Raw genomic sequence first — 16057 nt, forward strand, 5'->3', positions numbered from 1 at the left:
TGTGTCTCTCTGTCAATAAATAAAATCTTTTTAAAAAAATCGACTATAAAAAACAAGTTTTAGAAAAATGCATATAAATTGGTATCAGTTATATATATTTTAAAACATGCAAAAGAATAGTATATGTTGTTTAGGAATACTTCTAATAAAGTAAAGATAGAGAGAAATGAATGCAATAATAATCATGGAATTTAGAATTATGATCTTCCTGGGGAGAGTAGCGGGGGGTAGGGGGGTAGGAGGGGAGGAAGGGAGTGGGAAGAGGGAGGACACAATTCCAGAAGAGGTACAGAGGAGAGCTCAAATATTTTGGAATTTTTTTTTTTTAAGTAGGCTCAACAGGGGCTTGAATTCATGACCCTGAGATCAAGACCTGAGCTCGATGCTCAACTGACTGAGCCACCAAGGTGCCCCCGGAAATGTTTTATTTCTTAAGCCACGGAGCGAGCACATGACTGGTTACTATATTAATTTGAAATCTATAATGATAATTAAAATATACAGAAATTAAAATGCCCCATAAGTAGAGAAGAGGCTGTTGATTCTGAACGGAAGTAGCAATTGGAGTAAGCTTTTCGATGAATTGGCCTTGATGCATAAATGGGTCTTGATGGGTGAGGAGATATTCAACAAGTTCAGTTGGCAGGAAAGGAGGCTCTGGGCTGATGTACCCATAGGGGCAGACATGCAAGTCTTCTTCTAGGCAAGTGCTTAGCTTGGGATGCGTAGAAATATGCTATAATAAGGGAGGTTGATAACATAACTGGGACCAGACCACAAAAGGCTTTGAGCACAGAAATTTAAAATCAGTATTATGTGTTATTTTATTATGTCTTTTTAAAATTTTATTTATTTAAGCAATCTTGACACCCAACGTGGGGCTCGAACTCACAACCCTAAGATCAAGAGTCTCATGCGGGGTGCCTGGGTGGCACAGCGGTTAAGCGTCTGCCTTCGGCTCGGGGAGTGATCCCGGCGTTGTGGGATCGAGCACCACATCAGGCTCTTCTGCTGTGGGCCTGCTTCTTCCTCTCCCACTCCCCCTGCTTGTGTTTCCTCTTTCGCTGGCTGTCTCTATCTCTGTTGAATAAATAAATAAAATCTTAAAAAAAAAAAAAAAAAGAGTCACGCTCCTCCAACTGAGCCAGCCAGGCACCCCAATAGTTATTATGTTTTATAAATAAAGGCTTGCAATTAGGTCTGGGCTATAATTTATTATATTGATGTAATTCCAAAGGATAGTTGTTTTTTTTTTTTTTCAATCTGGCTGTTACCTATTCCGAATCCGATCCTTATAGAACTATATTGCTCTTCAAATAAAAATGAAAACAAAATCACAATTCATCACAAGTCATCTACCAAATCCAATAGAGAAATTGTTCCTCAGGGTTATAACCTGTAATAAATACAGAGATCTTCCCTTAGTACCTTTAAAAAGTCATAAAGTTTTTTCTTGTGATTATCCATCGATTTTCCCATCTGATCATGTCAAGTAGAAGGCATTGTCCTGAGAAGGGACAGGAAGACTGGTTAATTTTGTGAAAATCTAAAGCTCATTACGATTTACGGAACTACCTTTTTATGTGATCGTCCTATGGTTACCAGCAGATATCTTTCATTGGCTTCCCATGGCAGACTCTGAAGACTATGGGTTGATCGATGTATCATTCATCACGGGCACCTGTAGAGATGATCAAAGTTTACTGTACAATATTATGTAAAGTGGCACAACATTTAGCAAGTTGAACCACGCATTTCCTCCCCCTACCTTTTTTTTTTTTTTAAAGATTTTATTTATTTATTTGACAGAGATAGAGACAGCCAGCGAGAGAGGGAACACAAGCAGGGGGAGTGGGAGAGGAAGAAGCAGGCTCCTAGCAGAGGAGCCTGATGTGGGGCTCGATCCCATAACGCCGGGATCACGCCCTGAGCCGAAGGCAGACGCTTAACCGCTGTGCCACCCAGGCGCCCCGCCCTACCTTTTTTGAACATTAAAACTGCACTTTGAAAAACAACTTCCAATGCAGAAAAAAACAATTAAATTAGCAGGTGATAATTAGGGCAAAGTTACAACAATGTTCTTGCTGATGGGCTACGTGTCAGTTAATGCAAGCTATCACTTCTCCCCAGGAATACTTACTATTAAAAACAACTTATGAGGGTTAAAGGAGGGATATTAAATGTGCTAGTCTCTTGTTTGCTCATTTGGAAATGGCATAAAGATAGATCCATTAACTAGCTCAGTTCTACCTTGGTCTCAGGGCAGACACGTACGCAAAATAACTGAAAGTTATAAACGACCAAAACATAAACCTTAAGCTGCCTTGAGTTAAAAATCAATCTTCCTAATAAATTAAATTCAAATATTATATACTAGTATGTAATATCAAGAAGGATGTATTAATAACTGCCGTGTTGGCAGAGTGCAAAGTGCGAGACTTCAGAGGGATATAAAAATTTAGTAATTTAGAAATTCTGGTACCAAAAATAGCTATCGCTGCTCGGAATGCTCAGAGTTTAGTTCAGTCATTGAGCTATAATATAATAGTACTCTCTGACTCGTCAAGGTGGAATGTTCAAGATATAGTTTGAGTATTAATCATCGATTCAAATAAAAGATTGCACAACTGGAGAGGCTCTCCTGTGTTAAGTGTTTTATTCCTGAACACAGATGTAAGTTTTTCCCTTTGTGTTTTCCAGAACCACTTGAGTACCTTCCCTACTAAACAAGCAACCTCTTATGGAATTATTTCTTTAGCTTTACTCTTTATCAACCACAATCTTTTGGCAAAGAATTCACCTAAGCTTTTTCTGATATGAATTATGAGCTCATTCAAACTGCCCATTTCAAGTTAAAGCTTTATCTTTCATTCTGCCTGCTAAGAAATCTGATCATACGCTATGCTGTATTTTGGTTTACTATACAGTATTCCGTTGTGTGTTCACACTGTGTAGTGTTGTGTTAATAAACCATAGCTTATTTATCTGTTCTACTGTTGATGAGCATTTGGACAGTGTCATTAATACGTGAAAAAATAAAGTATTCTATAAATTCTCGTATGGATACAAACAAGACCCCCCACATTTATACATAGCATTTTATATTTTTGACGTGTAATATACATACAGAGAAGTGAGATATCATAATAGTACAGCTTGATGAATTTTTACAAGCCAGACACACATGTGCAACCAGCACCAAGCCCAAGAAACAGAACATGATCAACTCCTCAGAGCCCTATTTATGCCCCCTGCCAGTCCCTAGCCCTCTTTAAAAGTAACCACTGTCCTGACTTCTGATAGCATAAATGAGTTTTGCCGGTTTTTGCACAACACATTCTCTCATGTGTCTTATTTCTTTCCCTTAGCATTATATTAATGAGATTCATATATGTTACTGCATTTGGAAGTAGATTGTTCATTCTCAGTGATGTATAGTATTCCATTATATGACTATATCACCAATTATTTCCCCGTTTTACTGCCAATGAACATTTGGGTGTTCCAAGTTTGGGTGTTACGATAATGCTCTGAGCTGTTTAACAGTTATCTTTTGGTACACATTTGACATTGGTATATTCCTAGGAAAGGAATCGGTGGGCCACAGAGTGTTCATATGTTTAACTTGAGTAGACATTGCCAGTTTTCCAAGTGGTTGTACCCTATACATAGCATTTGATTTCTTGAGGAATCATTCTGAGGAGGGCATTCAGCATAACCAGGAAGAGAACAAGTTATGGAGTCACTCAGGCCAAATTTAGCTTACCATGAAAAGCCATGCTACTATGCTTGACGTTTTGTTTGTTTGTTTTTTGAGAGAGAGAGTGTGCATGCACACACATGGAGGGGGAGGGGGAGGGGCAAAGGGAGAGGGAGAGACTGAATCTTAAGCCAGCTCCATGCTCAGCATGGAGCCCGACGTGGGGCACTATCTCACAACCCCGAGATCATGATCTGAGCGGAAATCAAGAGTCTGATGCTTAACCGACTGAGCTACCCAGGCACCCCTTCGCTTAACCTCCTTTAGCCTTGGTTTACTCAACTTTAAAATAGGTATAATAAAAACTTTCTCAAAATTCACAAGAATTAAATGAGATTATAATTTAGAACAGCGCTTGTCACACAGTAAGTACTTAGCTTATTATGTGGTGGTTATTAATCATGACAACATTAGTCATGTTGCTCTTACAACATAGATGATATGGAGAATTAGCAACAGATATGGGCAACATAATCCACAAACAATTTTAATTCTCTGATGGAAGAAAATTGAAACTCTGACCCAAAAGGCATTACCAATTCCAGTGAGCATTGCACTTGGACCCTGAAAAAAATCATTTAAACATTATCCCAAAATGCATTTGCAAATTACTCTTGCCAGAGGCAAGGTTCTTGGATGCAGTGCATTACCATCCATTTTTTTCCCCTACCAGACATTACTCTTTAAAGACAGGACTGCCAATGGCTACTCTGGAAAGTCACTAATATTATACTTTTTACTATATTTGCCAATTTCACACCTTCCTCAACCCAACCCCTAAAGTTGTGAAAAGTGACTGTAACTGCAAGTTAGTTCTTAGGTTTCACTGAAACTTATCAGTATCTAAAACATCTTTCACATTCCTAAAAACCTTAAAAAACGAACCCAGATCCTTCCTTTAAATGACAAAGAACTTGCCTTTTTTTTGGTAGGCATGAACTTGATAAACTTAGTGTGGATTTCAGAACTGCTGGGACAGTGCCCTAGAGGTTAACACAAAAGTTACACTCTGTACTGAGGTACTGTTTTAGCTAATGGCTCCAGGGGCAGCAAGCACAGTTATGCTAGGTAGGTAATTTTGGAAGGTGGCACCATGTTCTTAATAAGTTGAATCAGATTCCATATATTGGTCACTTTTCTCAAGAAATAAAGCACACCATCTACTTTAAAAGATATCCTTTGAGAAGGCCAGTGGTAGACCTGAAAGGGAACTTTTTGAACGTTTAATTGAAACTTTTTGATTTACAGATGAGAAAACTAGTCATTTAAGTCTTGCCTAAGGTCAAATGGTCTGTTCACTGGGAAGGCAGAAAGCCGGTCTCATTTACAGTTCAGTGGTTGCTCCTTTCTGTTCTTGTTACTTGTTTCCCACCATCCCTCCCACCCTGCCCACCCACCTTGATTTCATAAAGATCCAGAAAAGGGATGCTGAAGGAGTGTGACTTAAGGAAATGACCATTAAATGGTCAGAGAGTGCAAGATGAGTGAGGCTTGCCTGCTACAACCCAAGATCCAAGGTGGACTTTCTATGTTTTGTGTACCACGGAATTCCCAGCAGGTAGAACTGTGCCTGGTACACAGCAGGCCCTAATAATTGTTAAATGAAGAAATGAATTAATAAATCAACCAATCTTGTGTATGTCTGATTCTCGTGCCCTTTTCTTTACCACCTCCTTCCAGTAGTACTAATAAAACGCATAGATTTAGTAAAGAGGAGACATGATGTCCAAATTGTCTAGTATGGCGCCCGGTCCATTGTGAGCAATTGACAATGTCAGTTCATTTGCTTTTCTTCCTCCCCAAGTGTAGGCTACTGGGGATAAGCGATGATGTGCCACAGTACTTATGTACCAGGCACAAAGTGAAGTGGGTAGCTAACAGGCTGGTGAGAAAGGGCCGTCGGCGTCTTTCTGATCCGTACAGATCAATTCCAGTGCCCCGAAAAACGCACAGCTATTTTACCCAGAGAGGCTGGTCTCTTTTGTTGATCGATTCTGGGCTGCAGTCAATTCTTCAACTTTTTATAAGCATCAGCTACATTGCGGCGGCAGGAGGGGCAGCGACAGGAAAAGCAGGGAACCCCCCCTTCGCCCCCCGGTAAAGGAAGCCGGCTGTGGTAGGGATAGCGTTTAGCAGGCCCAAAGGGTCTTCGGGCTGGAGTGGTCCCGGCCCCTCCAGCCCCGCCCCCTTGCCCGCGGCGGCGGCCGAGGTTCAAGTGCGGCCCGGGGCGCACGGCCTTGCGCTCCCGCTCCGAAGCCGCCCGCGCGTCCCAGGGGCCGCCGCTGGAAGGCGAGGAGGGTCCAGAGGTCATACGGGCGCGGGGTCACTCGGTCACGCGTTGTGCTACCACGTGGGAGAAAAGTTTCCAACTCTGGCCGTGGGGCCTCTCAGTGTCCCCCAGTGGAGCCGAGGCCCGCCCTTTGGCACCCGCTCCCTTTTCTGTCGCCTGCAGTCGCGTCCCCCTCCCAGGGAAGACCCCCCCCTCGTGTGCCTTTTCAGAAATCCCTCCTTCCCTCGCTGCACAGGTCACCCAGGATAAATACTCTGGGAGCCTCCCCAACAGGCTGCTCCGGCGCCTCCGGCAGGCCTGGTGTAGGGGGTCGAGGGACAAGTGTCCCGAAGAGGCTGCGGGGGGCGCGGAGCTGGGCGCGCGGAGTAGCTAGGGGACAGTGGCCCGCACGCGTCCCCAGTGCGACCGGCGGGATTATTTCCGCGGCTTCCACACCCTCGCGCGCCAACTCCGCCCGGCCGCAACCGGCCCCACGCGGGCTGCCCCCTCCACGCCCCCGCCCCTCCTCGCTCCCCACTCCCGGCTCCCCTCCACCCCCAGTGCGCAGGCCCGGCCGCCCCAGCGCGCATGCCCTGGGCTCGCGAGCGCGGCCAGCCCCCAGCCTTTTGCTTTCTACACACCNGGGCGGGCGGAGGATGGGGCCGTGCCCGGGCTCCCGCTGCAGCCGCCCGGGGACACGCCGTGCACCCTCCGGCTCGGGGCTCTCGCGGCGGCAGCGTTAGCGGTGGCGGCGAGAGCGGCGTTCCCGGCGCTTCCTGGCCGCGCTTCTCTCTCGGGCTGGGCGAAGAGAAGAGGCAGCGGCGGCGGCAGGAGGCGGCGGCGGCGGCACATCGGTGTCTCTCCCGCTGGAGATTTCTTTCTGCTTTCCTCGTCGACTGACTCACCCCCTCCCTTTTTTGAGGAAGGGTGACCTCTTCTCTGGGACTGGAAAAAAATTTTTTTTTGAGGGGTGGGGGGGTGGGTGGCAGCGTCAGGGTCTGCTTCTTCTCTTCTTTCATCTCCTCTCCTCCCCCCTCCAGGACCGAAAAGCGAGCCCCACAACTGCTCCAGCATCCTCCTTCCCTTCCTCCACCTCCCTTCTCCTCCACCTCTTCCAGTTTTGCCTTCTCCCCTCCCAATTATTTCATTATTATGTTTCCCTCTCTGGGGGGTCTCGTCCCTCTCAGGTCTCTCGGAAGCCTTGGCCTCCCTTGGATGCATTTCTTAAAAATTTTGGAGCCTGGGAGTGAGTTTTCTCTGAGGCGTGTGTGAGAGGCGGCGGGGGTGTTTTCCTGCGCGAGGGGCGGGTGAAGTTCATTGCCCCCACTTTCCCGCGACCTTTTCGGACCCGGTTTCGAATCGGGGGGCCGGCGTTTTTCGGGGGACGGGGGGCGCGGCGGAGAATGGCCGCGGGGAGGGCTCCCCGGAGCCTCCCAGTCTCTTGATCAAAGCATTCCGCTATTCTGATTTATTGCCTGCTTGGTGAGTTATTTTTTTGCCTCTAAAGGAGACCTGTGTGTTCAGCCATTACTTTGCTCGGCGCTGCTCACAGGAATCTCCGACCCGCGGTGCTGTGGGGAGCCCCGCACTTGGGCTCCTCGCCTCTCGCCCTCGCTCCCGTCCCTCCTCCCTCTCTCCGCCCCTTCCCCCTTCTCTTTCTCCTCTCTTTCTTCCCCTCTCTCCCTTCTTTCGGCCGCCGTCTCCCCCGCGCCCTCCACGGGGCGGAGGGAAGCCGAGGAGGGGGAGGGAGGGGTTGGTGTCAATTTTTTTGTGTGGCCGCGGCCGGAGCCTGTGGCGGGCGGGCGGCGAGCGGGGAGACCCCGGCGCGGCAGAGCCATGGATGGCCCGACGCGGGGCCATGGACTCCGCAAAAAGCGGCGGTCGCGGTCGCAGCGAGACCGGGAGAGGCGCTCCCGGGGCGGGCTGGGGGCCGGCGCGGCCGGCGGGCGCGGCCGGCGGCGGCGGGGCCGGCCGGACCCGGGCGCCCTCGCTCGCCTCGTCGTCGGGCTCAGACAAGGAAGACAATGGGAAGCCCCCGTCCTCCGCCCCGTCCCGGCCCAGACCCCCGCGGAGGAAGCGGAGAGAGTCCACCTCGGCCGAAGAGGACATCATTGATGGATTTGCCATGACCAGCTTTGTCACTTTTGAAGCGCTGGAGGTAAGGGGGACCCCCTCCCCCCGGTTTCCCTTTATGCACGACCCCTCTCGGCTGCGCCCGGCTCCGCTACCTCCCCCGCCGCGCTCCGGTCTGTCTGGCTGTCTGTCTGTCTAGGCTGAGGTCTTATTGTTGGGGGGGGGGGAGCTGGGGGCGCGGGCAGACGGGCAGCAGGAGGGAATCGCAAAGCTGTGCCTGGTCTCCTCGTTTCCTCATTCTCGCTCGCCTTTCCCCTGCGCCCCCTCCCTGCACCCCCTCCTCAGCAGATGGGCAGGGAGAAAGGGGTTCAGGCATCACAACAATGCGCCCCCCTCCACGGATAGCTCTGCTCCTACTCCTTCCTCCTCTCCCTCCCCAATCATGGCTTCTTGGCTGGTGGAAGTCTCTTTGCTGGGTTTGGGGCGCCCGTGGACGGTTCTCTGTGTGCTTTCTACAGAACCATATGTCCGTGTGTGTGTATGTATGTGTGTGTGTGTGCGTGTGTGTCTGTATAGTATATACCTTTCCTGGGTCTGGGTGTCCTCGGGACTGGAGACTGATGGGGTTTTGTGGTTTCTTTGCTCCCCTCCCCTGCTCCTTTTTTTTCTTTTTTTCTTTTTTTCCCTTTATTTCTTTTTTTTTTCTTTTTTTTTTTTTTGGTGAAGCTGGGGAAGGGGGCGTTTTCTCTCGGTTGGGAGAAAGGAGGGAGGAGGGGAGAGAAGAGAGGAAAGGATGGAATATCTCTCTGTATTCTATGTGGGGCTCTATTACAGAAAGGGTTAATTATAATATCTATACACATAGGCACATTTGTGTGTGTGTGTGTGTGTACACGAGCAGTTTGGTTAAAGGACGGAAAAAGGTACACCAGGGAGGACTGGTGGGAGGAAAGAAGAAAATCCTAGCTGGTATCTGAAGGGCTTGTCACCGAATTGTCCCTCTCCCTTTCCTTTTTTTGTGTTTTCTTTTTTCTTTCTGATTGGCTTTGTGTGTGTGTGTGTGTGTGTGTGTTTGTGTATGTGTGTCTTTCTTTATTCCTTGGGCACCTGCAGCGTTCATTTCCAAATGCACATTTTCCTGCCAGCTACCCGCTCCTGGGGGGTGGGGGGGTTGGGTAGACGGAGACTGTCCAGGGGCCTGGGGTAAACTGTCTTTACCTGGAGGGATCAGATTTGGTGCTGGCATCAGTCATTGGCCTCTATAGATGTAACCCCCTTTCCTCCCCCCCACCTCCCTCTCCCCACCCCCAACACACCACGCACACAGAAGGCTTTGAGATTCTGCAGAGTTGGTCCCGCTTTCTTAAGCACAAAACCCAGATAGGAGTTGGTTTCTAGTATTTCATGCACCTGATGTTGTGGTTTGAGGTTCCTGAAGGAAACTTTCCCCTTTCCCTTTGGTTTTTTTGCTGTTATTATGGTATTGTTTGAGATGATCAGATGCAAGCTTTGTTAATGACAGCTTTAATCTCACATACAGTAACTGTACAGGTTTAGATTGCCGGTTCTGCGTGTGTGTTTGGATGTCAGGTTTAAATATTTTTAAAAAGGAATCCTTCCTGTCAGGGCTGTTCTTTTCTGTTTGAACTGCTTTTTGGTTGGGCTGCTGGTGGTGATGGTGGTGGATGGTGGCCAGTGATTGGGGAGGAAGGGAGGACCGTGGTGGTGGTATTGGTGGCTGTAGATTTTGATGTTAGCGATTGAATCAGTTACCCTTTGGTTCTAGAACTGGTGATTTATTGGCTAAAATGGATCTTACACAATTATTTTGAGTGTTGAGGCTCACCACTTATTAGGATAATTCTAACTGTGGCTTTAACTTTGCCAAGGTGGGAGGGTACTGTACAGTGTGACCTCTCCGTTTCTCTCTCTTTCTCTGTTTCTCTCTCTTGCTTTGAGATAGGATTTGAAATGGCAGCATGTATCCTAATAGGAAATGCTGCCTAGAATCTGGTTCACCATTGCTATCTGTGGTTGGTTTAGGACATTATTTGTAAGAGCTGGTTACAAGTGGTTCTGCTTTCTGCATGGTTATCCTGGGTTGCTGTTTGGCCCCTCACAGTAAGTAAGCAAGAGGGGCCTGCATTTTCCCAGGAACATTTTTGAAAGCCAGGTAGAGGTAGGTAATGACTTAGGCAGTTGGTTTTTTTTTTTATTGTTTCTATTTTTAATAAATAGATATTTCACTGGGCTTGGGATGTATATGTCTATCCATTTAGCTTTTGAGAGAAAATGTGCCCATTCTGGTTTCTTTGGGGTTTTAAAAAACTTTTAATTTTTAAAAAGATCAAGTTCAGAGTTTAGCATTAATAACATTCCTTTCCTTGCTGTGATTATTTTTTCTGCTACTTTTCCAGATTCAAAACCCAGATTACTTTGGTTAGGTGAATGCTGTGCTACCTTCGTACTTAAATATCATCTACATATCTGTATGTAGGTCTAAAAGGTTTAACTTTTTAAAAAGTTTCCTTAAAACTTTACAGAAAAATTTAAACATACATAAAAGTAGAACAGTATAATAAACTCTAATATTCCCAACACCCAGGTTCAACTCCTACCAACTCATGTCTCGTCTGTTTCATCTGTATCCCATCTACTCCCCCCTCCCAGATGGGATATGAGAAATAAGTAAATATTTCTATACATATCTCTAAATGGTAATGACTCAAAAAGAAAACCCGCCAGAAACTCTTCAGTACCGTTATCACCCCTAAATAAATTAACAACAGTCCCCTAATGTTCTCAACTATCTTGTCAGTATTCACATTTAAGAGGCTTGGCTTTTGTAGGAAAGATATAAATAAACTTTTCATAATAAAAACATGCAGTGGGGAATAAAAATCATCATATATGTCTGGTTCGGTGGGAAAAGTTGATGTTTGCTGCTTATCACATTTGTGTCCCTGTTGGATGGTCAGACATATGTGTGTAGTGATCATTAAAACCTCTGGTGTCTCACTGTTCTCAGTTTACAAGATTTACTGAGCTATCACAACGGAATATGAGGATTTATTGGGAAATAGGCAAGTAAACTATGAACTTGGACAGAAATATATGTTAATGGAGTGCTTGTAAATGTTAGGAATTATTATAGATGCCAAGACTTACCATAAGTACCTAATATGTTTTTGTGCCTTGTGTTTAGAAATGGAATCAATTGTCACCACGTATCATCAAGGCTGCTGCTAGTATGATGTGATAAGAAACCAGAAATCTTGGCTTGCACAGCTAGCCTTGTAGCTTATGCTGGTTCAGAGCAGTAGCTGGCAAAGTGCAGAATTGCGTACTTAGAATGTTAATGGATTCATTATTTGACTCCATGATTTTGTCCTGAGTAGCTGATTTTGACTTGCCTTTTAAAGAAGAGGCTCCTAAGTCATGATGAAGTGTGCTGATAAAAACTGTTCCAGTTCAACTATGGTTTTACTAATACTGGAGTAAAAGCAAGAAACTTGCCTAATGAGAACCTGCATTTTTAAGTTGATTATTTTCACTATCATTTGATTTTTATTTAAGGTGATGAAAGCTATAGGAGTAGTTTGAGAAGTCCCACATTTTATAGGCAGTGAAACTGGCTGAGGTAGTTTCATATTCTGCAGGGACACTTGTCTCAAGTAATTGTGCCCTGAAGTTCAAGTATATGATTGTGAAGAGTCTCATGATAGAAGATAAGAGTGTAGGTGAGGAGGCTAAAGTTGAACGTAGTGTTCTTTTCATTATGCATTTGAGAAGCAGAATTACCATTTGGATATGGTATTGTTTATTTGAATATTCTTTGAATGATAGGTTGAGAGCAAATATCCCCAGATACCATGCCTCATTTTTTTAAAATGGCTTCCAGCCAATGAAATATAAATGGAAATGTTGGGGTTCTAGTACTGTTTGTACCCTGATGTGCCAGATAATACTGCCTTTCTGTTCTTATTTGGGTTTCTTTCTGTGTAGTCTTGACTAGGAAGCCACATGAACACCATGGCTGAGAATTTCACTTTGCAGATCCATCATTTCCCCTCTCTGTTACACACTGGGTTTTAAGGGCAGCTTCTTTTTGTAAAACTGACCAAGGGAAGCAAAGATGAAGTTAGTGGGATTAGTAGACAGGAAGCCAGTTGGAGTTTTGCAGGCTTGTGAAAATGAAGGAAGACTTATTTCTGGTGGTTAGAGGATCAAACCAAGACTTTCATGTGGTCTTCATTTCCTAGTTGTTTCAGGGCTTACCTACACACTGGTAACATAAATAGCCTGTACAGAATTCTGTGTGCTTACGACATACCATAATTTACTGTGGTCGAATCTCACTTATTTCCGTTGTTTAAAAAACTACGTTGGTCATGTTTCTTGTATCAGCAAATATTTATGGAGTGCCTAGAAAGAGTGGCAAGAAACCTAAAATATATGTGGCATCTTGAAGGAGTATGTAGTTGATAAATTAAGTCCAGTGACTATAAAATAATTTTGAAACAGGCCCTCGAATGTCTGATATCAACTAAGTGCAATGAGCCTTCAGCGAAGAAGTAGTGAGATAGGCTGAAGTGTTTGAGAAGCCTTCTTGGTGAAGGTGGGGCCCAGAAGATTAAAGAGATTTGGAAAGATAGGGTGTGGGGGATGGGGAGAGCAGTCTAAGGAGAGGGAATAGTGAGGAAGCACAGAAACAAGAGGATTGAGAAGGTGCTATTTGATTAGGGCTTGGGGGCAAGGAAGGGCTGGTAGAAATGAGTTAACAGAATTGTACAAGCGGACACCTGTGCAGACCCATGTCCCAGGCTTGGCCCTCCTAACTAGTTGACAGACTTTGGGAAGTTACTCTCTAAAAGTATAATTTTCTTCATCCCTTAGTTGAGAGGTTTAGACTAATTTAGAGCAAAGGTACCCAAAATAGAAGGGAGCCTAGCTCTGCTGGATGTTCATAAGTTGTGTTCCAGATAAAAAAAAATGTGATCTACCCTCAAGTAGTTTTGGAACTTGAGGGGCAAGACAAAATTAAATGGGTGACTTGTTCTGCCAGAATTAAAAGTTTTTATTATGCAGATGTGAATTTTGAATATCAGAGAAGGCAATGTGCCTTATTTCCTAAACTTATTTGACTCCTGGGCGCTCTTATTCTTGGCACTGTAATCCATAATCCGATATGGGGAATGCTGGAAAAGATCTCCAAGGTCCCTTCCAGATCTTGGAACTTGGTGGTCTCTGAGTATAGGGCAGGCGGGCTGGTGATAGACGCCTTGGAAGATCAGGCATAGAAGTTTGGGGGTGGAGGGGAGGCTGCTGCCTAAGTGGGAGTGCTAAGGGGAAGGGGAGACATAAATAATGATGCTGAATCCACTTTGCCTCCTGCTCCCTGGTGTCAGTTCTTTCCTTGATGGTTAGCAACCCCGCCATGAGGTGAGTGTTGGTGAGTGATTCTCATTAATAGCCCTGATGCTAGTGGTTATGATGCCACCAAGCTGCCCTTCAGGCAGTGTGTTTTATTGTCTCTCCGTCCCTTCTAGTTTCCTGTATGGCTGCTTTTAGCAAGCTGGGAAAGAAGGTTGGATGACAAAGAAGGTTGACAGTGATGTTAAAATAAAGGTTTCAGATTATTTGCCTTTTGCTCGCTTATGTATGAAATGGTAGTTCAAGCATGGTCAGAACCCTTCTGCTGCTCCACAGCCGGGGAAAGCTGTAGAGCTCCGTTTTCCGTGGATTTTTCGCTTTCTATCTTAGGAAGTTTGGGATGGGACTACAGAGTAAATGGGTCAGTTCCAGCATTTCACTTTTGAAAGTATGTGTAGCCCTAGGATCTGAGGTGTTTCTAAGTGGTGAGAAAGTTTTCGTAGAAGGAAGAGTGGGAATAAGGTGCGTGGTTACGAATTCAAGGATTTTACTGTACGGACTGAATTTGAGTGTTTTGCTGGACGAGGCAGAGCATCAGTCAGGTGTACTTATGTGAGATGAGGTTGAAGGTTGTGGTATGATGATGGTTCCATGTGGCTTGTGGTGTTTTTTGGATTGATTTCTTCACTTCTTTTTCGGAGGTAGGATAGGCTATAAATGAACCCATAAATTTAAAAAATGAATCACAAAGTTAGTGATTAGCCTTTGATCCTCTGACAGTGTTTTCTTGAAAAGGGGTTAAAAAAAACACCTGAGCTTTCACCACGATTCAAGGAGCATTGAGGGTGATAAAGATTCTGTACTTCTGTACAACAGTACTATATATTGTGAAAAATAAATGGCGATTATTAGGTTTGAGAGAATGTTAGGGTTAGATATGCCCCAAACAGAAAATAATAATTGAGGCCAGCTGTTAGGGAATAATTTAGGTCCCTGTGGCTACAAGATTTGGAAGCTTTTGGACAGAGGGTCTGTAGCACTTCTTGATGGGAGGGGTGTGTGTGTGTGTGTGTGTGTGTCCCCGTATGTGGAGGGTGGCGGATGGTGGGTTAGTGGCTTTGCATTTTATTTTACCCTTGTGCTGTGATTAGTCAAATACATTAAATGTAGCCTAACTATGTGAAGGTGCCTCATGCTAATTTTTCTTTCTCCTCAAGAAACAACACTTCCCCCCCCCCAGGGTTAGGATTAAACCTAATATTCTGTAGATACAGGAAAAAGAACTTGGTCATGGGATAGCACCTGTTTATTTGAGGAAGTTCTGGGAAAAAATGAGGTAGATTTTCAAATCAAGATTTGAAAACTCTCAGATAATTGAAGTTTGGAAGAGCGAGATAGGAATTAATTTGGTGAAACCCAAGACAGGAAAGGATCAAAAACAATTTAGGGACATTGTTCGGTGGGTCAGAACTGTTTTTCTTATATCATCTGTACCTGTTCTGTGAGTAGATGCATGCAGATATTTTTGTTTTTTCCCCTTAGAAGAGGGGCATAGAATTTTAAGGCTGGTGGGAGCCTGAATTTGTTTTCGTTTTTCCAGGTCTGAGCTGTGTTCTTCCTTCATTTTTTCTAACAAGCCTTAAGGGTAGGGGGTATGCTGTCAGCAAGTTATCATTGTAAGGTCACAAAGAATAGGTCCTTTTTATGCTGTTAGTAACTGAGGAGGGGGAGACTGTGTTTCACATAGTCTGGGTGTCTTTGCTTGCTTAGGAGGAGACGAGGCAAGTGTGGGCTTCTGTGGCTCAGTCATCTTTAGGCCTCCATTTCCATCCTTTGCAAGGTGACCTGTAGCCTGAAAGCATGTGTCTTGCTGCTTTTCTTTGCAGGTGTTTATTTCACAGAATAGTGTATATAGCAGTCTCATCGGGGGATCCATTTAGATTCCTTACCTACCCACTGCTTGTCTCCTTCCTTCCTTCCTCCCTCTTTCCTTTCCTTTCCTTTCCTTTCCTTTCCTTTCCTTTCCTTTCCTTTCCTTTCCTTTCCTTTCCTTCCCCTTCCCCTTCCCCTTCCCCTTTCCCTTTCCCTTTCCCTTTCCCTTTCCCTTTCCCCTCCCTCCATGCCTCCCTCCCAACTTCCCTTCCTTCTGTCTTTTTCCTTTACTGAGGTAGAACTATCCATTATAAATGCAATTGCTAAAAGCTAATGGATTTAGGAAGTTGTAGATGAAAGGTGGAAACTTTAAAATTCCACACTTTTATTATTTGAGTTTCACCTGTCTGAAGGACTCTGATGTGAGGGTGAATTGCTTGCCACAGTTTTCTAGGCTGTTACAGCTCATCATTCTGATTTCTCATTCATATCTGAACTCCGGTTAGAGTTTGCCTGAGCAAACACAAATTACCAAGTGGTACATACAAATATATTTTTAAAGACTTGACTTGTCATTTTGGCTTGCCACTATACCTCATGGTGTCATATCTCCTTGGTACCTTTATTAAGAGCCTTGGAAAACCCAAGGGCAGTAAAACGGAGGCATGGGAAGAGAAGGGGAAAGCCCACAGTTTGTAAGTAATGAAAAG

General features: G+C 45.0%; 1 protein-coding gene across 1 annotated transcript in view; it reads left to right on the forward strand.

Annotated features, from left to right (window-relative positions):
• Positions 1–7004: 7004 nt before the first annotated feature.
• AUTS2 (activator of transcription and developmental regulator AUTS2) overlaps positions 7005–16057 on the forward strand; it is a 1158739-nt gene continuing 1149686 nt past the window's right edge. Inside the window, 2 exon segments of the mRNA XM_034670021.1 lie at positions 7005–7958; positions 7960–8187. Of these exon segments, the coding sequence (XP_034525912.1) occupies positions 7866–7958; positions 7960–8187 (321 nt within the window). The 5' untranslated portion in view covers positions 7005–7865.

The sequence above is a fragment of the Ailuropoda melanoleuca genome, chromosome 10, assembly GCF_002007445.2.
Source record: "Ailuropoda melanoleuca isolate Jingjing chromosome 10, ASM200744v2, whole genome shotgun sequence".
NCBI lineage: Eukaryota > Metazoa > Chordata > Mammalia > Carnivora > Ursidae > Ailuropoda > Ailuropoda melanoleuca.